The following is a 24,508-nucleotide window of genomic DNA, read 5'->3' as shown; positions in this document are numbered from 1 at the left end:
GACCTCCTATCACCACTTGAATATTATTGATTGTTCTGCTATTAATGTGTGTTCCGGAAACATGAATTCATTGTAATGCGATTGAATTGGGGACACTGTTTCTAAAGCGCAAACTTTGAAAATGTGTGTTGGCTGTAACGCAATTTCATCACCAACACTTTGAGTGCTGTTTCTAAAGTGCAATTTTTCTGTACTGCTGGGTTGCACAAGAATGCAATCATGGCTTGTTCTCATAAGTCCACTTTCTGCTGTTTACCTAAACCTTTGGCCTCAGCAACGCAACTTTTTATATGAGTATTGTTATCTTTAACAACTGGTTTAGCATTTGTGTCTTTAAAATATCTGAGCATTGGAATAGAAGTCAATTCAAACTCTTGGAATGTGTCATGCCAAACCATTAAATCACAGCCAATCTTCCAGAAATTTTTCAGGAAGAGAATCAGAGTTAAGACTGGAGCAGCGCTTCGATACTACACTGGACCCACAATCAGATTTTTTTTTCAGAAACCGAAAAGCTGGGCTTTTATTGACTATTTTAAAATGAAGACAATCCAGGAATCCACATTCTTCAAACTCTAGTCCACTGAGATTATGAAATATGAAGTTTTCATGACATGATCGTATTAAATCATTTTATCATTTTAAAACTTTGCTTAGATCATTTCTCAAACTTCTAAATTTGAAGGGAAATAAATAATATTTTTAAATTGAGTCTATGTAAACCATGTGCAAAACTTAATTTTGTTTTAAGTCCTGGTATCATTCTGATGAATTGTGAATCATTACGGAATTGAGGTTCTTGAGGTTTGGTGCCCAGATGAATGCAGTACTCCAGACAGTTCTTACTTTGTCGAATTAAAGCATTGCATTCTGATCTTTGTACTTCAACTGCTTTGTGACAAGTATTTTTGTCACCATGTTTGACCTATTTTGAAAGCATTGACTGCTTAGAGTCATAGAGATGTAAAGCACAGAAACGGACCCTTTGGTCCAATTTGTCCATGCCGACCAGATATCCCAGCCTAATCTAGTCCCATTTGCCAGCATTTGGTCCATATACCTCTAAACCAGAACTGATTATCTGAACCTATTTTAATTTCCACGGGCTTGTAGAAATCTTCTGTGTTTCCAGGAAATTAAATGTGGACCTGTACTTATTTCTGGGAAATCTGTATAATCCTGTATTTATCAAGCAATTGTCAACATTTCCTCTACCCTGTCTCCTTCCAATATTATTCCTGTGGGCCAAAAGTGTTGACAAACTATTCAAAACCTAAATGCATCAAAACTAAGCGTCATCCTTTTTAAATCACCACACATTTGCTGGTGATCACTAGGAATCCTAACCATTTTTACCTTTTATCCTGAATTTGGAATTTCAGGGCCAGTTATAGCATTGTTTTTGTTTTGTTCTTTATTTTTATGGTGGCTCTTGTCAATTTTGAATTTTGTTTTTTAGGTGATATTTATGTACATGCTGATCTCCATGGTGCTACCAGCTGTGTCATCAAGAACCCAAAAGGTCAATTCATTTAATATTTCATGTTACAAATTGAATTCCAAGCTGTTTTACATGAAAAGTTTTGTTATTGTTATTCTTTACTTACAGGGGAACCAATTCCACCACGTACATTAACTGAAGCTGGCACAATGGCAGTTTGCTACAGTGCTGCATGGGAAGCACGTGTAATTACTAGTGCTTGGTGGGTCTATCATAATCAGGTAACTAGCTACAATGGCGTTTTTTTTCCCCCACGCTATTACACTGTGGAGGTCCGCACATTAAACATCTCTAGTCAAAATAGATTGCTAATCTTTTGAGTACAAAAGAGAGACATACTTTCATACCTCCGGAATCCTAAAACTTTGCAGCCAGCGGATCACATTTGAAGTGCAGTTACTGTTGTGGAAAACACAGCACCTGATATGCATATAGGAAGAGCCCACAAACAATAATGTGTTAGTGTCTAGTAATGTTGTTTGCACCATAAATATTGACCTGATAATTAGTGAGAATTCCCCTACTCTTCTTCAAATAATGAACATTTACATTCACTTGAAATGGGCCCCGATTTAACGTGTCATTTGAGAATTATCTCAGCAGTACAACATACCTTCAGTGCATAAACCCTCTGGAGTGAGACTTGAATTCTCAAACTTTTGAGTCAAGTGATATTGTGATCACATGTGAGACATAGTTGACACAGTAATCTAAATATGTGGGGCTGTTTTTCCTTTCCACTCGTAAGTAATCTGACAGCGTGGATTGCCTACCCATTGAAATACACAGGATAAAAATTGAATGAGCAATTTGTTTTGCCAAATTCTGGTGAAGATAAAAATCTACCATATATCAATGAAGATATTTATTATAAAATGAATCAAAATAAGATTTAATTTGAAGTAGGCCTGGTTAAGTTAGGATTTGTACGTAGTGATGGTTGAATAATCAATAAGCAATATTCGCAAAAATGAAGGAAATGTAAATGTGTTAAAATTACATGGGGTTGGATGTAATTTAGTAGGTTGGATCGAGGAATTGCTAACTTACAAAAAACAGAGTGTTGGGATAAATTAGTTTTTTTTCATTGGCAAGATGTAAGTATTGGGGGTGCCACAAGGTTCAGTCCTTGAATCCATATTAATAACTTAGATGTGGGAATAAAAGATACTCTAAGCCAAATTTGTAGGTAATACTGACTGACGTGGGAAAGTAAGTTGCAATAAAGATAAAAATATAGATTTACAAATGGACGTGGATCGGTTAGGTGAATGGGCCAGAATTTGGCAGATGAAGGTTAACATGGATAAGTGTGAGGTTTTGGTTGAAAGAATAGAAAGGCAACTTATTATGTGAATGGAAAGAAACTTTAGGGTGCTTCAATACAAAGGGATTTGCGTGCCCTTGTACATGAATCACAGAAAACTAGTATGCAAGTACAATAGATAATAAAGAAGGCAAATAGATTTGTGGCATTTATCGCTCAAGTTGTTGCTGAAATTGTGCTAGGTATTAGTGAGACCGCACTTGGAGTGTTGCATGAAACTTTGGTCCCTCTCCTTGAAGAGGGATGTTGTTGCATTGGAAGTGGTTCAGAGGAGAATCACTAGATTGATTTCAGAGGTGAGGGGTTTGTCTTGAGAGAGAGCAATTTAGGCCCATACGCTCTAGAGTTTAGAAGTATGAGAGAAGATCTAATTAAGGTATATATAATGCTAAAAGGGATTGACAAAATAAATGTAGAGTGAGCATTTCCTCATTGGGCACTCTAAAATGAGAGGCCGTAGTTTTAGGAGAAGGGATAGCAGAGTTAAATCAGTTTAGGAAAATTTAATTCTATCAAAGGGTGATGAACCTGTCGAATTCACTACTTCAGAACATGGTGGATGATGTAACACTGAGTAAATTTGAAGAGGAGATAGATTTTTTTTTTTAATCAGTAAAGGTTAAAGGGAGAATGGGCAGGAAGGTGGAGTTTTGAATGAGATGAGATCAGCTAGATTGTATTGAATGGCGGAGCAGACCTGAGGGACTGAATTGCCCACTCCTGCCCCTAGTTCTTATGTCATTATGTAAAAGTAAGATTGTTTGTTTATACAAATTATTCTGACTATTTGCTGTTTAAGTATTTTTACAATACTTTTAGAAGTGTTTTCAAATATTTTTTCCTTTCTCTCTTGTTTCTGTACCACATTTTTTTCCCAGCAGTTTCAGCACCCTGCTGAATCAGGAATGACTGTTCACTGGAAAGTGCAATCAAATTACTTCCCTTCTATAGAATCATAGAATTTTACTGTAAAGAAGGGACCATTCGACCCAATATGTCTGTACCGTCTCTTGAAAGAGCTACTCGGCTCGTCCCATTCTCCAACCCTATATCCATAGCCCTCTAGATTCATCTCCTTTCAAATATATATCCAGCTCTCTTTTAAAACCTTGTATGGAATCTGCCACCAGCACACTTCCAGGAAACACATTCTAGATCCTAACAACTCTCTTGAAAAAATACTTTTTTTTAAAAGAAGTTATTCTCTTCCTGTGCTCAAGTGCCTGGATTCTGCTGGATACTTTCACACAACTGTGTAGCAGTGGTTGGTAACTACTTGTTTGTGTAACTGCAGGCATGAACAGATCTTCTTCCTTATGTTGTGGCAAACACCAAGTTATTTCTCTTTTACAATCCTCATTCCCTTCCCAACCCACCAAATCATTCTCTAGTGGTTTGTATTTCACATCTTAAAGTGAATTTATTTGATTATTCACTTATTTGAGCTAATTTGTGAAGAAGAAAAAATAGATTGTTTGGCCCATAAGATCTGATCTTGGGCTCACATTAACTTCACTACTGCTAAGATAAATGACATTAGACCTGTATGCCTGTTTTTCTTCAAGGTCTTAACCTTAGTTTATATCATGTCAGTCTTCCATCTGGTACCTAGATTGGTCCCTGTTTACAAGTAAGGGATTAACCATTTAAAACAGATTAGACAAAATGTTTTCTCACACTGATATGGCACTGTAACGTACAGGTAGTTCTCAAATAAAGCGTATTTCGGCAGGGCAATTTGGCTACAATGTCGCTAAAGAATTAGGGAATGGTATTTTCAAGAATGCTTATGCCTGTTCACAATAGTGTGATTCCAGCGGTGTGCGTTTTGCACGCTTTGTTCTGTGTTTCCACTAAAATCTCTGCACCAATCTGCGCATGCGCCATGTAAACGCAGAAGTCTCCACGCCATTCTGCATGTGTCAATGTCCGCTGCTGTCAGAGAATATGGAAGGTACCATATTGTACATTGAGCACTTTAGCTCAAAAATTAAACTAATTAATGTTCATTGCTTTCCCTCTGATGCAAGAATATACTTGTATAATTCCTGTATAAGACCTGCATTATTCCTTCAGGACTGCATTACTCTTATGCAAACTATTTGCCTTTCTAATTTGTTCTTGTACCTGTATATCTCTCAATCAACCAAAGCTGTCCACTTCTGCAAGTGCAACTGCACCTGAAGGTAGTGATGATGATGACCCTCTGTCCCTGCATTAACAATATTTTTTCAATGTAATGTGTTCACTTTACTTCTGTTTCATTAATAAATATGATTTCAACCTTCATTCAGGCTGTCCTATACTTTGTTAGGCTTTTGGTGATCTTTGCATGATTGTGAATGTTTTTTTTTGTCGTCTGCTCCTAATTCCACTTTTTCTATAGGCCCCATTATTTCTGTTAAGTGATTTTCTATTAAGCGAGCTTTCGCTGGAACTCAACTATGACCTTTATAGGAGAACTATCTCTTGTAGTTTTGAAGCTAGCAGAAATGATGAATTCCTCAGGGTCATGATTTAAGCTGCCAAACTGAACAGTTCTAAAATCAGTGTGACATTTCATGTGGGGTGACATTTCATACCAATCTTTTGTGGTTTTTTTTGATGAAAAAAATAACCTGGCCTTGATTTTTACAGCATCATTCCATGATCAGGGTATAGTCGGAAATGTTTGACAGCAGAATTGCAAATGTTGAGCTGCTTATTCAATAGTATTTGACACACATTGGCTCATATTTTTTATTTACATCTGTTTCAAAATAACCATAAATAAATGTAGAAAATACATTCGCAAATGTGCTATCTTTAAACCTTCAGGTATCAAAAACAGCACCCACAGGAGAATATCTGACCACAGGAAGTTTCATGATCAGAGGTAAGTAGAATGTTACCGATATTCATCTTGATTTAGTGGCTTGATAATTTGACATTTTGATTATGAATATGATACTTCCATTATTTTAGATTTTTCAACCTGAGATTTTCTACCACAAATCATTTTCAAATATAAACCTTAATTTGTTTAAAAGAATACTTTTTGTCAAGAGATGTTGATTCCCTTCCCAGATAGTCATATAAGGTTAGAAGGCCAGGTAGGTTGTGAATTATTTTGATTTGGCTAAAATAACTGCATTAATTCAATGTGGGAAGGTTTGAAGTTGGAAATGTTTTCAGCATGATGGTAATTTGCATGATTTTCTTTTTTTAATCTGATTTGGTTGTGTAATGCTTTGCAGATGTGTTGTTGTTGTTAGTTATTGCTTGATCTCCAAAATAAATTTTATACCATTTCTTTGTGTTTTCAGGTAAAAAGAACTATCTTCCACCTTCTTATCTTATGATGGGATTTGGCTTTTTATTTAAGGTAATGTATTACTACTTTTCTAGAAACTTAAGGTGGAAAAAGATGAAAACTGAAACACCAAATATAGTTGGACCCCTGAATTATATTTGGCGGTTGTGCTAAAGTGTGATAAAGTTAAAAATCATACAACACCAGGTTATCGTGTCAACAAGTTCATTTAAAAGTACTAGCTTTCAAAAGTATTGCTCCTTCATCAGGTAAATACTGGTGCAGGATCATAAGACACAGAATTTATAGCAAAAGATCCCGGGATCTTTTGCTATAAACTCTGTATCTTATGATCCTGCCCCAGTAGTTATCTGATGAGGAAGCAACGCTCTGAAGGCTAGTAATTCCAAATGAACCTGTTGGACTATAACCTGGTGTTGTGTGATTTTTAACTTTGTCCACCCTAGTCCAACACCGGCATCTCCACATCATAAAGTGTGATAGTAAATTAGTTTGTATGGAATGTATTTATACAGTGTCATTTACAGTAGGAGCTGAAATTCCTATGTTAAACAGCCTGTCAGGAAGTGCAAGGTATTTGTTCAGACACAGCCCTCCCCTCCAATACAACTAGAAACTGAATGGAGTGGGTTCAGTTGTAGAATAGTTACAGCACAGTAGCAGGCAATTTAACCTGTCCTGTCCATACTAGTTCTTTGTAAGAATAACTCAACTAATTCTGTTTCCATTCCCTTTCTCTGTAGGCTTGTAATTTATTTCCTCTTCAGGGTGCTTATCCAGTTTCCTTTCTGAAGGCGACAATTAAAACCAGACTTGCATGAAATGTATTCCAGATCCTAACCAGTCAGTGTAAAAATGATATTCCTCTTATTGCCTTTGGTTCTTGCGCCACTAACATTGGGTTGTGTCTTCGTGTTCTCAACCTTTTACACCGTTTTTTTAAAAACTCCGTAACGGGATCTGGGCCTTACTGGGCCAGCATTTATTTCTTGTCTTAATGGATCCCTCGTGATTTTAACACTTCTGTCAAATTTATTGATATCCTTCCCTAAGGCAAAAACTTTCCACCTTTTGCAATTATTCACATAATTAAAGCTTGTCTTCTATTGAATCATTTTTGTAAATCTTTTCTGAACTCCCTCTAAAACCTTCACATCCTGCCTAGAGTGTGTTAGCTAGAATTATACAAACTTCTCCAATTGCAACATTTCATCGTAACTTCCTTGCTTTTGTGCACTCTGCATCTATTTATAAAGCTGAGAATTCTGTATGTCTTTTTAACATCTTTCTAAACTGTTGCCCTTCTACTTGGACCACAAGATCCATCTGTATATCAATGCTCTTAAGTGTCCATCCATTTCAGCATACTTACCTCATGCATTTGACCTCCTAAAATGCATCACCTCACGCTTGCTCTTATCTTGTGAAAGTTTGTACTTCTACTCAAAAATAGTCAAGAAGAGAACATTTGCAAGTATCTTGCTTGGTAAGTTACTATTTCCTAATAAATATCATAGGTTTTTTTTTTGTACCTAGGTTGAAGAACAATTTATATGCAGGCATGTAGGTGAGCGGAAAGTAAAAGTACAAGATGAAGACATGGAGACGGTAACTAGCAGCACATCAGAACTATTTTCTGAGGATACTATACCTTTAGGTAATGAAGAAAATTGATACATAAAATTATATGTCACAACATTTATGAGAAGCTTTCAGAATTTATTTGTTCAATTGAGCCTTTATAAAATTGTATCCGTAAGAAATTCATCTCCAGGAAGAAGAAACATATCAAGGGGAGGGCGAAGTAACGATGGCTGACAAGGGAAGCCTGGAACAGAGAGAAAACATACAAAATGATGAAGATTATTGGGAAGGCTTTTAAAGAGAACAGCAAAAGATAACTAAAAAAAGCAATGCGGGGGGAGAATATGAACTATGAGAGTAAGCTAGCTAGCAATTTAAAAGAAGATGGCAAAAGCTTTTTTAGATCTCGAAAAGGAAGAGAACTGCTGGAAAATGAGGGCGGAGAAGTAATAATGGGAACAAAAGAATGGTGGAGGAACTGAATAGGTATTTTGTATCAATTTCCGCAGTGGAAGACACCAGTGGCATATGAGAACTTCAGGAGAGTCAGGTGGCAAAGGTAGGAGCCGTCGTTAAGGAGAAGATGCTGGGGAAGCTGAAAGATCTGAAGGGGGATAAATTACCCAGACCAGATGGACTACACCCCAGAGTTCTGAAGTAGATAGTTGAAGAGATTGTGGCGGTAATCTTTCAGGAATCACTGGAGTCGGAGAGCGTCCCAGAGGACTGGAAAATGGCTAATGTAACACTCCTGTTGAAGAAGGGATGGAGCCAAAAGATAGGAAACTAAAAGCCCATTAACCTGACCTCAGTCATTGGTATGATTTTAGAGTCCTGTTGTTAAGGAGAAAATGAGGACTGCAGATACTGGAGATCAGAGTCGAAATGTGTGGCACTGGAAAAGCACAGCTGGAGAGTCGATGTTTCTGGCATAAGTCCCTCATTAGAAATGTTGCTGGTGAAGGGCTTACTCCTGAAACGTCAACTCTCCTGCTCCTCAGATGCTGCCTGATCTGCTGTTCTTTTCAAGCACCACACTTTTTGACTGACTTTATTAAGGTTGAGTTTGAGGAGTACTTAGAGGTGCATAGTAAAATAGGGCTGAGTAAGCACCGCTTCGTCAAAGGGAGGTCAATGCGTGACAAATATGCTCTAATTCTTTGAGGAGCTAACAAGCACGTTAGACAAAGAAGAGCCAGTGGCTGTGATCTATTTGGATTTCAAGAAAGCCTTGATAAGGTACCGCACAGGAGGCTGCTAAATAAAGTAAGAGCCCATGGGGCAAGGTACTGACACAGTTAGAGGACTGTCTGCCTGCTGTCAGTCAGCCAATGAGGATTAAAGTTCCATGAAAGGACGAGTGGAGTTTTACAAAAGTCAATGTTGGGACCGCAACTATACATGTTAAATATTAACGCTGTGGACAAAGGAACTGAGGGTATTGCTGCTATGTTTGCAAATGAGACAAAGATTGGTAGGGGACAGGTAACGTAGTAGAAGTGGGGAAGCTGTCCAAGTTCTTCGACAGGCTAGGAGAGTGGGCAAAGGAGTGGAAGATGGAATATGAGGAAAGTGTAAGGTTGTACACTTCAATAGGAAGAATAGAGGCGTAGACTATTTTCTAAACTGGGAAAGGCTTTGGAAGTCTGAAGCTCAAAAGGGATTTGGGAGTCCTATTTCTTAAGTTTAACATGCAGGTTCAACTGGCAGTTAGGTAGACAAATACAATTCGTTTGAAGAAGGTTAGGATACAAAAGCAGAAATGTACTGCTGGATAAGGCTGTAGTCAGATCGCATTTTTAATATTGCGAGCAGTTTTGAGCCCCATATCTAAGGAAGGATGTGCTGCATTGGAGGGGGGTCCAGAGAACGTTTACAAGCATGATCCCAGGGATGGAGGGCTTGTGTATGAGGAACAGTTGCGGACTTTTGGAGTCTGGAAGGATATGGAGGGAATCTGATTGAAACCTACAGAACTGAGAGTCCTCGATAGAGTGGATTGGTGAAGAGACGAGTAGGAAATACCAGGACCCGAGGACACAGCCTCTGAGTTGAAGGGATGACCCTTTAGAACTGAGATAATGAGTTTCTTTTGCCAGAGGGTGGTTAATTTATGGAACTCATTGCTGCAGAGGGCTGTGGAGGCCAAGTCCTCGAGCTTATTTAAGACAGATAGATAGGTTCTTGATTGGTGAGGGGATTAAGGATTATGGGGATAAGGCAGGAAAATTAAAAACCTGTTAGTCGTGATTGAATGGCAGAGCAGACTCAATAGACCAAATGGCCTAATTCTCTATCTATATTTATTGGTATACTTTCACCCGAAATATTGCCATCTGTAATGCAACATTTTGAGTGATACCAGTAGCATTAATCTGTTATAAAGTTTTTAATGAGCATGGTGTGATGTATACATAGCTTTACAGCAACTGTATGGCTGGTCACTAATTCTACTCTTTAGAAATATGAAATAGAAAGGATGAATCTGTTGATAATCAAAACCTGAGCTAAGTAAAATTCAGTGACCTAATTTACCATACATTTTCAGTTCCCTTGCTGAATTATGATTTGCATAATATGCCCTACAGGAGTACATTAAAAATATTGTGCACAAGCCTGAAAACATGCGATGTGACTATAATAAAAAGCTTTTGTTGCAAAATGGCAGTTGCTTTAAACAATGACATCTTCTTCCACAGAACTATTGATAACTTTTTGAAGAATCTGGGTTTTGGTTTGTATTTGTATCTTAAATACTGGAAATGTTTTAACTATATGTCTTGGGTGATCGTCATTATTTAATGTATTACTTCAGAGAGCAAGATCAAAATTTGGAAATAAACGTGGGATTAAGGTAGAAGTTTTAAACATTTAAACTGATTTTAAAATATTGAATTTTTTTTTCCCAGCTTCCCTAGCACCTTTCTCCTCAATGATTGATTTCCAAAACTGTTTTTCAGATACAATTCAGTAATAATTATGAACTTAGTACATCCAATAAAAACAGTTGCACCCTGTTCAACAAGTTGTAACTTTTTGTGTCAAATGTTTCTGATATGAGATTTTTGGTGAAAAAGTAAGTTCTTGCTTGCTCAGTAATTTATAAATCATTGCAGATTGGGTGCATCAACAGTGCATCAGTTGGTAAAGCATCTAATCATCTAGATTTCTGTGTTCAACTGTTCATATGCAGACTCCTGAAATTTCTCCCACTTTCAAAGTAGTGACCAATTATGAAGACCAATATTGACAGTTTTCTGGTTCACTACTACCCCAAAATGGGCCATGATTCCGGTTTGTCCTTTTCTTTCACTGAAATTCTGCTCCTGCAATAGCATTCAAAAGTATGAAAGATAACTTTTTGAAATGCAAAGATTCAAGCCATTGAGCTGTTAGGCAATGAGAAAGTTATGATCTTAAAAGAAAGTGAACTATCTTTTGATAATATTATAAACCTTTCCATAATGACTCCAAACAGGAGTATAATATTTTACTGCTTTATTGGTGTAGAGGAGAACATCAGAATTATGTATAGCCATACAACCTATATTAGTTAAACTTAACTTTCTGTATATTGAATGTATATACAGAATATATATATTTGTGTGTGTGTATTAATTTTGCAGTTCGTGTGTCCATACATCATTGTCTAAATTTTTAGCTTACATTATAAAATGTGATTTGCTTCATTAATATCAATGCACTATGATTAATGCAAATTGTAATTCAAAACTATTTTGTTAAGCCCAATCAGACAATGATGAAAGCAGTAGCGATGAAAACAAGGAGACTGGTACAGAAGCTGGAAACAATCATTGTGAAGAGATGAAGGGGATTGGAGAAGATCAGCAGGATGAGAGCAGTAGTGATGATGACAAAGAGGCTCCTACACAAGCTGGAAAAGACCAGTGTAAAGAGCTGCACAGGGTTGCAGATGTTCAACAGAACAATGATGATAGCAGTAGTTCTGATGATACAGAGACCAGTACTGAAGCTGAAAACAACCAGCATGAAGAGGTGCAAAGAGATGCAGCGGATCACCAGGACACTGAGAGCAGTAGTGGTGATGAGAAAGAGGTCAGTACAGAAACTGATAACAAGCAGTGCAAAGAGGTGCAAGTGACTGCAAACGACCAAAAGGGCAAGGCCGAAGATGAATTGGACAAACCAGCTAAAAAGGAGGATGATCTGAACGATTCTGGAGATTTGCAGAAGGTTGAGATAGATCAGGATGAAGAAGAAAATGCAAAATTTAGTTATCCTGACACAGCTATTGATCTGTCGCATCTTCAGTCAAAGAGGTAATTTTCATTTAATATGGATTTCAAATATATGTGAGAAATTACACTATCTCTCCATAGCCTTGCCCACCTCCCTAACTCTAATTTTCTTTAACTTCACACAATTGAAATATCTACACTCCTCTCTGCCTGCTGAACATTCACTATTTTCACTGGCTGCACATTTGGTTGCCATGTCTTTGGTTGCTTCGTCCCCAAGTCGAGAATTCCATCCCTAAACCTCCCTGGCTGTCTGACTCACCTTTTGCCATTAACATGCCCCCTCCTCCACAAAACATACCTCTTTCGATCTCCCTATGTGACCCTGTGTTGTGTTTTGTTTCATAATGTTCCTGTGAAGGGCCTTAAGACTATTATGTTTAATAGTACTGTATAAAAACAAGTTTTGTTACCTTCAACTTTAACTGCTAAGTAGATTTATTAAGCAGTTAGAAAACAAACTCATGGTAGCAGTGACTTGATATGTTTATGTAACAGATGTTGAATTTAGCTCCTTGTACTAAACTAAATCATCTTCTATACTATACTTCACTTAAATTCCTTATGTATTGGTTGATTTTGAGACTTTCATCAATGACCCACATTAACTGGTTTAACCAACTCTGCTTTCTGAGGTTCTATACCGACTCTTTGATTTCATTTGGCATCTGAACCTCCGACAGTGTAGTACTCCCTCACTACTGCATTGCAGTGTGAGCCTTGATATTTGTGTTCAGGTCCTAAGTGAGACGTAAACCTGCACCCTTCTTTCCAGCTTACCGGTGAAATTATGACAAATTGAGTTAACACATTGAATTCATGAACCAGATCTCTCACACATAAATGCTTCTGTTACAGCTGGTCTTATTTTTGCTACAAATAATTATTACATATCCCACTGGTAACAACGGTCCAAGGTTAAAGTGTAAATTTGCTTACTTAAATACTCAATATTCTTTGTACTGGAATTAAGAGGCTTTTTGTTTACTGCTAGTTGGATTATGTTATCCATTGCCAATTATTGATTATCCACAGTTTTGTCTATGGTGCTACTGTTTTAGCCACATTCACTAATTCATTTATACTTTGCACTACCACCAGATCTGCATGTTCGTTTTGCAAACACGTATCAATGGTAATTGAAAATGTAAGACACTTTCAGCTAATAAAACAAGCTTCTTTATTGTGCATTTCATAAGTTTTGTGATAAATGCACGACATGTCTATTCTGTGTGAATGAGTTTTGAGAGCACATTTCTGACAGTGCCTATTCTTCATTATTTACTGCTGAGAAAGGCAAATCATATGTAGATGCCAGTTAGACACTTGTCGAACACATTAACTACTAATAACCGGAAGGCAACATTTTGCATAAATCGTCATTTGTCAGAGATAATGGTATCAAGAATTGAGTGCTATGGTCATCCCCTATTAATTATGCCTCAATAATGAAACATCATGTCACATATGCAAATTTTCAAAATGTAAATAATGCAACTTTTTTCATTATTACCAAACCATTAGGGTCTTTAGGAGTCTTATAATAAAACAGATCTAATTATTATATTAAATCTTATTTTCAACAGATCTATCCAGATACATAACACATCATTGAAAGAAGAACTGATTGAAGAAATATGGGTAAAATACGACTTTAGTTTAACTTTAGAGTGCATAAGTTCTTGTATTTTCTTTGATTAAACTCAGTTTTACTATGAATGTTGCAATGAGTTAGAATGCTAATTTTTCACCTTTCTGATTTAGATTTGAACACACCTCAGTCTGTTGGGACAAATCTGTCCCTGTGGTCTGTCGGGTGGTTAAACAAATTAAGTTTGAATTTTGGTGTTATTAATAGGAGGTACATTCTTGTTATGCTGATTGGTACTTAATTGGTAGTTTCCTTCAAATTGATTACACAAATTGGAATTCAAATGGTTTTCTACTTTGCTTCCAGAAATGTGGTACACTTTGTTTTTATGGTGCAAGTAACTTAACCAAAGATAAGATGAATAGCATTGTTTGTGACAAATATCAAAATTGAAGTGTTCCTTTCTTTTGATGCCATTCACAAATTTAAAGCAAGCTTGAAAATATTCAACCACAATTTAAGCTATTGTTTCAAAGGCATTTTCCAGGTACTCGATGAGGAAACCAGCAAAACTGAATGGTTTAAAACACTTGATAAATTTGAGAATGGAAAGTCATTTGGATTTTCTTTCATGAAGTTGACAAATATCTATGCCATAGAATTTTAATATGTTCCCAAATGTGGAAATCCAGGGTCAGCAAGAAGCATTTTTAGGTCATGAAAGTTATCTAAAGATGCAATGTAGCATTCCCTTTGCTTTGTTCCAACATAAGATTTCCGTCCTGTGACCTGGCTAGATTCAAATCTTGGCATGTAGCTTCAAATGACAGTTTTCCATTTGCATTACATGACCCAATTCCCCAGTATAGACTCTAATTCTATATCATTGCTTTATTGTATGTACATCCACCAATTCAGTGGCCCCATTCATTACTTTCCCTGAAGTGAGAATTCTTTGAATTTGTCAATTTTGCTGAATAACGTGCATCGATTTAAGATTTGATTTGTGTATTTTTTTAATAGGTGAGTTAACTCTCAGATCTCAGATTCATTTTCAATTAGAAATGTGCTAAAATATTTTTGTTTCGTGCTGGCCATGTTAATGACATTTATGTGGTGTCTCAGTGTATTTTCTCTTTAATTGTACTTCTGGTATACATGTAATTAGTTTTATCCTATGATATGCTTCATTTGTAATATTATTGTCAGTGTCAGTTATGAGTTTGCCACATCCAAGTAAATCAAGGTCAAAAACTTGTTTCTTTTTACAGGTTGATGGGAAATCACAAAGTCGGAAACACCTATCGGTCAAAGAAAGGAAGTGAGTTTCATTTAGAAATGTTGTAAAATAAAGAAGCTTTTACCTGATGTGTGTCAATTAGTGTGATGCTGGTAAAGCACAACAGGTCAGGCAGCATCCGAGGAGCAGGCGAATCAACATTTTGGGCATAAGCCCTTCACCAGGAATGATGCTGAGAGATAAATGGGAGAGGGTTGGGGCTGGGGAGAAGGTGGCTGAGATTGCAATAAGTCGATGAAGATGGGGGCGAAGGTGATGGATCGGAGAGGAAGGTGGAGCTGATAGATGGGAAAGACTATGGGCAGGCCAAGAGGGTGGTGCAGAGTTGGAGGCTTGGGACTGAGATAAGGTGAGGGGAAGGAAAATGAGGAAACTGATGATATTCACATTAATTCCGTGTGGTTACAAGTTCCCAAGGCAGAGAATGAGGCCTTCTTCCTCCAGCTGTTGAGTGGTTAGGGTTTGGCATGTCCTTGATGAGTGGGAGGAGAAGTTAAAGTATTCAGCAGTGGGGTTGGTTGTGCGTATGCCTCAGATATGTTCTCTGAAATGATCTGCAAGTTAGCATCCTGTCTCCCTGATGAGACCACATTTGGTGCAATGGTTACAGTAGATGATATTTATGGAGGTACACTTAAATTTCTTTTGGATGTGGAAGGATCCTTTGGGCCTTGGACGGAGGTGAGGGGGAGGTGTGGGTGCAGGTTTTGCACTTCCTGCGATGGCAAGGGAAGGTGCTGGGAGTGGGGTGAGGATCTGACCAGGGAGTCACAGAGGGAATAGTCTCTCCAAAATGCTAATAGGAGTGGGGAGGGAAATATATTCCGAGTGGTGGGGTCCATTTGTAGATGGCGAAAGATGCCATAATGTATACGGAGGTTGGTGGGATGGAAGGTGAAGACCAGGGGTGTTCTGTACATTGGTGCATTGAGAGGGGTGGGATTCAAGGGCAGAGTTGCAGCAAGTGGGTGAGATGCGTTGGAAGGCATTGTCGACCACATGGGAGGGGAAATTGCAGTCTTTGAAGAAGGAGACTATCTGGAATTTTCTATGGTGGAATTGGTCATCCTGGGAATAGATGTGGCGGAGGTGGAGGAATTGGGGATAAAGGATGGCGTTTTTACAGGAGGCAAAATGGGAGGAGCTGTAGTCCAGGTTTGTAGTAGATGTCCGTAGTTATTCGGTCGCCAGAGATGGAGGTGGAGGTGGAGAGGTCCAGGAAGGGGAGGGAGGTGTCTGAGATGGTCCAGGTGAATTTGAGCTTGGGATGAAAGTTGTTAGTGAAGTTGATGAACTGTTCAATCTCCTCGTGGGAGCACGAGGTAGCACCGATACATTCATCCAAGTAGCGGAGGAAAAGATGGGGGATGGTGCCTGTGTAGCTGTGGAAGATGGATTGTTCCATGTACCCGACAAAGAGGCAGGAATAGTTGGGACCCATGCGGGTGCCCATGGCTACCCCTTTGGTTTGGAGGAAGTGGGAGGATTGGAAGGAGAAGTTAAGGGTGAGGACCAGTTCAGCTAGGTGGATGACGGTGTCAGTGGAGGGAACTGTTGAGACAGCGTGAGAGGAAGAAATGGAAGGCTTGGAGGCCTTCGACGTGGCGGATAGATGTATATGGAGACTGGATGTTCATGATGAAGATATGGCGCAGGGGGATTGGAAAGGTCCATCTTTGGCAGCTACACCGGCACCATCCCCCATCTTTTCCTCTGCTACATTGATGACTGTATCGATGCTACCTCCGTACTCCCATGAGGAGGTTGAACAGTTCATCAACTTCACTAACACCTTTCATCCCTACCTCAAATTCACCTGGATCATCTTGGACACCTCCCTCTCCTTCCTAGACCCCTCCATCTCCATCTCTGGTGACTGATTAACCACGGACATCTACTACAAACCCACGAGCTCCCACAGCTACCTAGACAACACCTCCGCCCAAGGCCCCAAAGGAATCTTCCACATCCTTCCATGCCTCCTACTCTGCCTTGGGCTCTCCAACCACATGGGATCAATATGGATATCACCAGTTTCCTGATTTCCCCTCCCCCTATCTTCTCCCATTCCCAAGCCTCCAACACGGCACCGCCCTCTTGACCTGTCCATCGTCTTTTGCATCTATCCGCTTCACCTTCCTCTCCGACCTATCACCTTCTCTCCTACCTTCATCTACCTATTGCATTTTCAGCTACCTTCCCCTGCCAACTACAGCCCCCTCCCATTTATCTCTCAGTCCCCCTGGCCCAGATGTCTCATTCCTGATGAAGGGCTTATGCCCGAAACGTCGATTCTCCTGCTCCTCTGATGCTGCCTGACCTGCTGTGCCTTTCCAGCACCACACCCTCGACTCTGATCTTGAGCATCTGCAGTCCTCACTTTCTCCTAGTTGATTTTCCCCCTTTACCTGATATGTGCCTGTACTAGTCATTGATAGAATATCTGAACTTTCAGAATTTTTGTATTGAGGGATTAGTAGTAAGATCCATGACTTGTAACTATTTTCTCTGGTTTTCACCAAACAAATGCTGATGAACTAAGTTAACGTGTGCTTTACAGTTTTTATTGATGATCCTGATTACTTAAACCCAGTATTATCCAGTTGACTTCACTCATAAAGGAGTGCATTCAGTTTAAAGCAGTGTAACTTCAGCATCTCCTGTGTATCCTGATGCCTTTTGTTTTGCTTTTCTTTATTTTTATTCAGAACAGAAATTATATTTAGTTAGCAAGAACTAAAAAAGGAAGAATAAGAAAGGCCTATTCATTGACTAAGTTAAACAAATGTTCAATTGCTGGTTGAAAGTGAGTTTAGTTGATATTGAATTAGCAACAATTATCTTGGCTAATTTGCGCTATTGTGTTTGAAATGGAAGAGGAGGTATGATGGAATGAATTTCTTTTGATTTTCCAGAGAAATGAAGAGAAAGAAAAAACTGGCGCCTGAGGACTCTGAACAAATAATTCAGTTAGAAACTAGAAAATCACAATCTGTGGAAGAACAGGATACAAAAAAATCATTATCTTCTCAACAGCCTTTGAAAAGAGGACAAAAGGTAATGGGAGGAGGGAAGGCAATTACGAATCAGTTGTAGCTGCAGGCTTAGCGAGCAACATCAACATCTAATGTAGGAACAAAAAAAATTGTTTTTTGTCTTAATATGTAACGAGTCCCATTTATCAGATGATAATTTGTTAGTTATCCATTTGATATAAGAATCTTCAAGTACTTATACTGACATCAAGGCAGTATTTGACAAAGTATGGCATCGAAGAGTTTTGAAAAAGCAAGAATCAATGAGATTCATGAAGAAAACTCTTTGCTGGGTGTAGTCATATCTGACACAAAGGAAGATGATTGAGTTTGTTGGATGTCAGTCATCTCAGATGTACAACGTTACTGCAGGAGTGTCCTAGGCCCAATCAACTGCTTTATCAATGATCTTCCCTCCTTGAAAATGTCAGAAGTGGATATTCACTGATGATTACACTGTGTTTGACTCCCCAGATACTTAATCAGTCCCTTTCCAAATGTAGTAAGACATGGACAATATCCAGTTTTGTGCTGACAAATGCCAAGTTAAATCTGTATCGCACAAATGGAACTCCATTTCTATCGGTGAATTTCCCATGATCCTAGGGGAATTGGATTCACCATTAACCCGAAAAAGAATTGGACCGGCTGAATAAATACTATATGGCTTCAAGAGTTGGTCAAAGGCTAGGGATCCTGCAGCAAGTAATATATTGCTAGTGCTGTATAGTGGAAATATATTGTTACTCCATCACATTTCGGATGCTTTCTAAATAGTGGATGTGCTTTGAGGAGTCAGGTAGTAAATTGCTTGCTACAGAGCGAAAAAAAATGAAAGAACTGCAAATGCTGGAGAATAGAAACAAAGACAAAAATTGCTGGAAAAACTCAGCAGATCTGGCAGCATCTATGGAGAGATCTGTGTTCTGAAGAGGAATCGCTGGACCTGAAACGTTAACTCTGATTCATCTCCCAAGATGCTGCCAAACCTGTTGAGTTTTTGTCGCAATTTCTGTTTTTAGTTCTGATCCCAGAGTGAATCCTGGCTTGATAGGTTAACAAGAAAAATCTGAACTATCAAGGTCGTATTTCACTCTGATTTAGTTTTAACAATAATACAAAAGTTTATTTTGCAAAAGAAATGAAGACAAAATAAACTAAACTATTTAGATATAAAACTATTTTAAGATTTAAAAATACACAGTAAAATAAAATGTAATCTCATCTGTCCACAACACCATCACTTTACAGTACTCCACTATCAGACTTCCTTTCTCTATCACATCTGACTTAAATGTTCCTTTCAAATCCTTGACAGTGTTGATTAGTCACACAACTGAGTTTAAGTTCTCTTAGGTTCAAATAAACCATACAGGTTTCTGACCAAACCATTTAGGACTGAGATAAGGAGAAATTTCTTCTCGCAGAGGGTGATGAGCCTATGAAAATCTCTACCACAGAAAGCAGTTGAGGCCAAAACATTGTATGCTTTCAAAAAGAAGGTTGATATAGTTTTTAGGGCTAAAGGGATGAAAGAGTGTGGAGAGAAAGAGGGAACAGGGTACGGAGTTGAATGATCAGAAACAATCATATTGAATGGTGGAGTAGACTTGAAGCACTGAATATTTTCTATCCTTAACTATGCTGAACAGATTCCTTTCTTGAGACAAAATTATTCTTGGACCTAACTTCATCCAAGTCTGATGAAAATTGAAACGAAAAGCTTCCCAGTTTATGGGATTTTTCTCCACCAGCAAAAGAAAATCATTCTTTTATTCTTTGAAACCCAAAAAACAGGCTAGCACCTTTCAATGTTTACTCCCTTCAATTATAAAACACTCTCAGCGCAAATAAATTCCTGTTAACAGTCCAAAAAATCATGGCTCTGAAAACTGATAAGTTAATTATTAAACCACCTATGTACATATATCATAATCCCCATGCTGCTAGTTCAAAATCCAAAGTTGTAATATGATGCATATGTGTTAATTGTTCATTTTAATCACATAGCTTACATAAGTAATATTATTTCAAACAAAAATAAAGAGTCAGCCCTTTTCCCCAGAATTATCTTTTACCGACAGTTAGTTAGTGAAATATCATTCCCATCTTAGCATTCTTTTTATTGCTTATTCAACAGTTACAAACATTTAAATTTTCAGACATTTTGCACATTCAACAGATGTCAACTTTATGTTACTGTCTGTACCTGAGTTGCAGATACCTGCTAATTCACTGACTTTTCTGAACAGAATGTTTCAAAAAGCCTCGTCTAACTAACTGCGAGGACTGTTTCAGACTCCTTTTCCAACTCAGATTGCCTAGCAACCTTCTCCTATTATGAATCATGTACTTTCATCTACACCTGATTGTAGCCCCTTACCATCGGTAGGTACACTTTCGGCTTAAGTGCCCAAGTTGCTTGCTAGTCGTTTTGCTTAAGTGACTGGCTTTCTTGGAAATAATGATTGAAATCATTGGTCAAAAATGACTTTCTGGCCTCTTGGCGATAAAAAAAAACAAGTGCCCTTCGCAGAACGAAAACCAAAACTCATTTATCTTTACTGTAGAATGAAAATTTTCAAATGATATATCAGCAATTTTTATCGCACTTAACTGGAGCAATAGTCTGAATTTGGCTGTTAAATTATGTTTAATGAGTGTCTGATGAGCACCATGTAAAAATATAGATTAGAAATAATTCTATTAATTTTTCTGATAATTAAGTGTATATTTCCATATATCATCATCACTATCATCATAACTGGTATTGAGATGCAAATGAACTCGGCAATGAACTTGGGTTCAAATCAAGTGAAAATATTACTGCTTGTGTTGCTGAACAAAGAGACCTTGGAATGTAGGTTCATAGTTCCTTCAAAGTGGAGTCCCAGGTAGACAGGAAAGCGAAGAAGGCATTTGGTATGCTTTCCTTTGTTGGTCAGTGCATTGAGTATAGGAGTTGGGAGGTCATGTTGCGGCTGTACAGGACATTGGTTAGGCCGCTGTTGGAATACTACATACAATTCTGGTCTCCCTGCTATAGGAAGGATGTTGTGAAACTTGAAAAGGTTCATAAAAGATTTACAAGGCTGTTGCTAAAGTTGGAGGGTTTGAGCTACAGGGAGAGGTTGAATAGGCTGGGGCTGTTTTCCCTTGAGCATTGGAGGCTGAGGGGTGACCTTATAGGGGTTTATAAAATCATGAGGGGCATGGATAGGTTAAATAATGGATAGGTTAAATAGACAAGATCTTTTCCCCAGGGTGGGGGAGTTGAAAACTAGAGGGCATAGATTTAAAGTGAGAGGGGAAAAAATTAAAAGGGATCTAAGGGGCAGCATTTTCATGCAGAGAGTAGTGCGTGTATGGAATGAGCTGCCAGAGGAAGTGGTGGAGGGGTATAATTACAGCATTTAAAAGGCATCCTGAAAGGTATATGAATAGGAAGGGTTTAGAGAGATATGGGCTAAATGCTGGCAAATGGGACTAGGTTAATTTAGGATATCTGGTCGGCATGGACAAGTTGGACCAAATGGTCTTGTTTCCATGCTGTATATCTATATGACATCTGATGACTCAAAGTAGTTATTACTCTGTTTTGCATTATTCAGGCTAAACTGAGGAAAATTAAAGAAAAATATAAAGATCAAGATGAAGAGGATCGTGAATTAATGATGAAATTACTTGGGGTATGAATAAGTTTGCATTATACAGATTATATTTTAAAATGCATTAGGTATTGGATTTTAATTTATATTATCTGAATCCAGTCAGCTGGCTCAAGTAAAGAGGAAAAGACGAAGAAAGGTAAAAAGGGAAAAGCAAAAAAAACAACTAAAAAACAGCAGGTGAAGCAACAGTCTTCAAACAAAACGAGTAGTGTTGAAAGCAAAGAGCAAAATCTCGACCTTGTTACACATCATATGGCAGAAGTTACTATAGAGGAGAGTGCTGTCGAAGATCATCAAGAAGTAAGGCATTGGAGTCCATTTAAACATTAATATTCTGAAAAAAAGTTAGTTTCACCAACTAACAAAAATGGCACTGTGTACTTCTGTAATAAATTAATGTCCTTTATTAACATTTGTGTTTTATAAATATGTAGGACCAGGACGAACCAGAGCAAGATCTGCAAGCGGCTGAGGTTTGTTGGTTATTAATAAGATAAAAAGTTCAAAATGATTATTGTTATTTTTAATGGCCTTATCCTCGGATTGCCAGTTAAGTTTGAGAAATCAGTTGAGAACAGATTCTATTGAGATTAAGTGGGACTGAAGAATGGCTAATGGTATATCTATTTTCAAAAGGAGAGGTTGAGGTAACCTGACAAAAGACAATTCAACATCAGTTTGGGAGGGAGGGGGAAATTATACAATTAACTAATATTCAATTACTAAATATCTAGATGAAGATTTTAAAAATTAGAAATAACACTCAGAAAGGAAAACTGCTTAGCAAACTGAGAACCAATTTAACAAATGATATATAGAATAGTACAGCATAGTACAGGCCTTTCAGCCCTCTACGTTGTGCCAATCTTTTATCCTGCTCTTAAGATCAAGCTAACCTACATACCCTTCATTCAGTATCATCCATGTGCCTATCCAAGAGTCACTTAAATGTCCATAATGCTGGCAGTGCATTCCACGCATCCATCACTTTGAGTAAAGAACCAACATCTGACATCTTCCCCAAACCTTCGTCCACTCACCTTAAAGTTATACCCTCTTGTGATAGCCATTACAAACAAAATCTCTAACTATTCACTCTATCTATACCTTTCATCATCTTAGATTAGATTAGATTAGATTAGATTACAGTGTAGAAACAGGCCCTTCGGCCCAACAAGTCCACACCGACCCGCCGAAGTGAAACCCACCCATACCCCTACATTTACCCCTTACCTAACACTACGGGCAATTTAGTATGGCCAATTCACCTGACCCTGTACATCTTTGTGATGTGGGAGGAAACCGGAGCACCCGGAGGAAACCCACGCAGACAAGGGGAGAACGTGCAAACTCCACACAGTCAGTCGCCTGAGGCGGGAATTGAACCCGGGTCTCTGGCGCTGTGAGGCAGCAGTGCTAACCACTGTGCCACTGTGCCTCTATCAAGTCATCTCTCATTCTTCTTCGCTCCAATGAGAAAAGTCCTCGCTCACGCAAGCTTTCCTCATAAGACATGCCCTCTAGTCCAGGCAGCATTCTGGTAAATCTCCTCTGCACCCTCTCTAAAGTTTTCACATCCTTATAAAGAGGCAACCAGAACTGAACAATATTCCAAGTGTGATCTAACCTGAGCTCTGTAGAGCTGCAGCATAACCTTGAGGCTCTTAAATTGTATTGCTTTCCTAATGAAAGCCAACAAACCATACGCCTTATTATCAATCCTATCAAGTTGGGTGGCAACTTTAAGGACATTGACCCCAAGATCCCTCTATTCATCCACAATGCTAAGAATCCTGCCTTTAACCCTGTATTCTGTATTCATATGTAACCTTTCAAAATGAATTACTTCACACTTTTCCAGGTTGAACTCCATCTGCTGCTTATCAGCTCAGTTCTGCATCATGTCAATGTCTCGTTGTAACCTCCAATTGCTCTCCACACTATCCACTATTCCACCAATCTTTTTGCCATGTGTCATCGGCAAACTCGCTAACCTACCCTTCGACTTCCTCATCCAAGTCCTTCATACCTTGACACGGTCCTGTCCCCCTTAGTCCAAGAACTCCCCACCTACGTTCGGGACACCACCCATGCCCTCCACCTCCTCCATGATTTTTGCTTCCCTGGTCCCCAACGCCTTATCTTCACCATGGACATCCAGTCCCTGTACACCTCCATCCCCCATCACGAAGGACTCAAAGCCCTCCGCTTCTTCCTTTCCCGCCGTACCAACCAGTACCCTTCCACTGACACCCTCCTTCGACTGACTGAACTGGTCCTCACCCTGAACAACTTCTCTTTCCAATCCTCCCACTTCCTCCAAAACGAAAGGAGTAGCCATGGGCACCCACATAGGCCCCAGCTATGCCTGCCTCTTCGTAACCCTCCTTCGACTGACTGAACTGGTCCTCACCCTGAACAACTTCTCCTTCCAATCCTCCCACTTCCTCCAAACAAAAGGAGTAGCCATGGGCACCAGGGCAGAAGTGTGGTAGGTGGAGGAGATGTGCAGGAGGGCATTGTTGACCAAGTAGGAGGCCATTGGGGATGTTCTGGAGTGGAATTGCTCCTGCTGGGATCAGATACGGTAGAAGCGGAGGAATTGGGAGTAAGGATAGCTTTTTTACAGGAGGGGATGTAGTCCAGATGGCTGTGGGAATCAGTTGGTTTGAAATAGATGTCCACGTTGAGTCGGTCATGGTAAATGGAGGCAGAGTGGACCAGAAAGGTGAGGGAAGTGTCTGAGATGGTCTAGGTGAACCTGAGGTTAGGATGTAAGGTGTTTGTGAAATTGATTAACTGTTTAACCTCCTGGTGGGTGCATAAAGTGGTTCTGATACAGTGATCAATGTAGCGGAGAGAAAGGTGGGGCATGTTGCCAGTGTAGCTGCAGAAAATGGACTCTT

General features: G+C 38.8%; 2 protein-coding genes across 3 annotated transcripts in view; one reads left to right on the top strand and one right to left on the bottom strand.

Annotated features, from left to right (window-relative positions):
• LOC122553501 (nuclear export mediator factor NEMF-like) overlaps nucleotides 1-24,508 on the top strand; it is a 132,769-nt gene that overhangs the window by 92,406 nt on the left and 15,855 nt on the right. For both annotated transcript variants that reach the window (XM_043697353.1, XM_043697355.1), the window contains 12 exons: nucleotides 1,460-1,522; nucleotides 1,610-1,722; nucleotides 5,646-5,703; nucleotides 6,134-6,192; nucleotides 7,678-7,798; nucleotides 11,471-12,026; nucleotides 13,592-13,646; nucleotides 14,868-14,917; nucleotides 17,812-17,953; nucleotides 21,543-21,620; nucleotides 21,702-21,902; nucleotides 22,037-22,075. In XM_043697353.1, coding sequence (XP_043553288.1) covers nucleotides 1,460-1,522; nucleotides 1,610-1,722; nucleotides 5,646-5,703; nucleotides 6,134-6,192; nucleotides 7,678-7,798; nucleotides 11,471-12,026; nucleotides 13,592-13,646; nucleotides 14,868-14,917; nucleotides 17,812-17,953; nucleotides 21,543-21,620; nucleotides 21,702-21,902; nucleotides 22,037-22,075 — 1,535 coding nt within the window. The remainder of the gene's footprint in view (nucleotides 1-1,459; nucleotides 1,523-1,609; nucleotides 1,723-5,645; nucleotides 5,704-6,133; nucleotides 6,193-7,677; nucleotides 7,799-11,470; nucleotides 12,027-13,591; nucleotides 13,647-14,867; nucleotides 14,918-17,811; nucleotides 17,954-21,542; nucleotides 21,621-21,701; nucleotides 21,903-22,036; nucleotides 22,076-24,508) is intronic.
• LOC122553505 (kelch domain-containing protein 2-like) overlaps nucleotides 7,915-24,508 on the bottom strand; it is an 81,335-nt gene continuing 64,741 nt past the window's right edge. Inside the window, exon 14 of the mRNA XM_043697365.1 lies at nucleotides 7,915-7,969. Coding sequence (XP_043553300.1) covers nucleotides 7,930-7,969 — 40 coding nt within the window. The 3' untranslated portion in view covers nucleotides 7,915-7,929. The remainder of the gene's footprint in view (nucleotides 7,970-24,508) is intronic.

The sequence above is a fragment of the Chiloscyllium plagiosum genome, chromosome 10 (genome assembly GCF_004010195.1).
Source record: "Chiloscyllium plagiosum isolate BGI_BamShark_2017 chromosome 10, ASM401019v2, whole genome shotgun sequence".
NCBI classification, from domain to species: domain Eukaryota; kingdom Metazoa; phylum Chordata; class Chondrichthyes; order Orectolobiformes; family Hemiscylliidae; genus Chiloscyllium; species Chiloscyllium plagiosum.
This window is presented reverse-complemented; position numbering and strand designations above follow the sequence as displayed.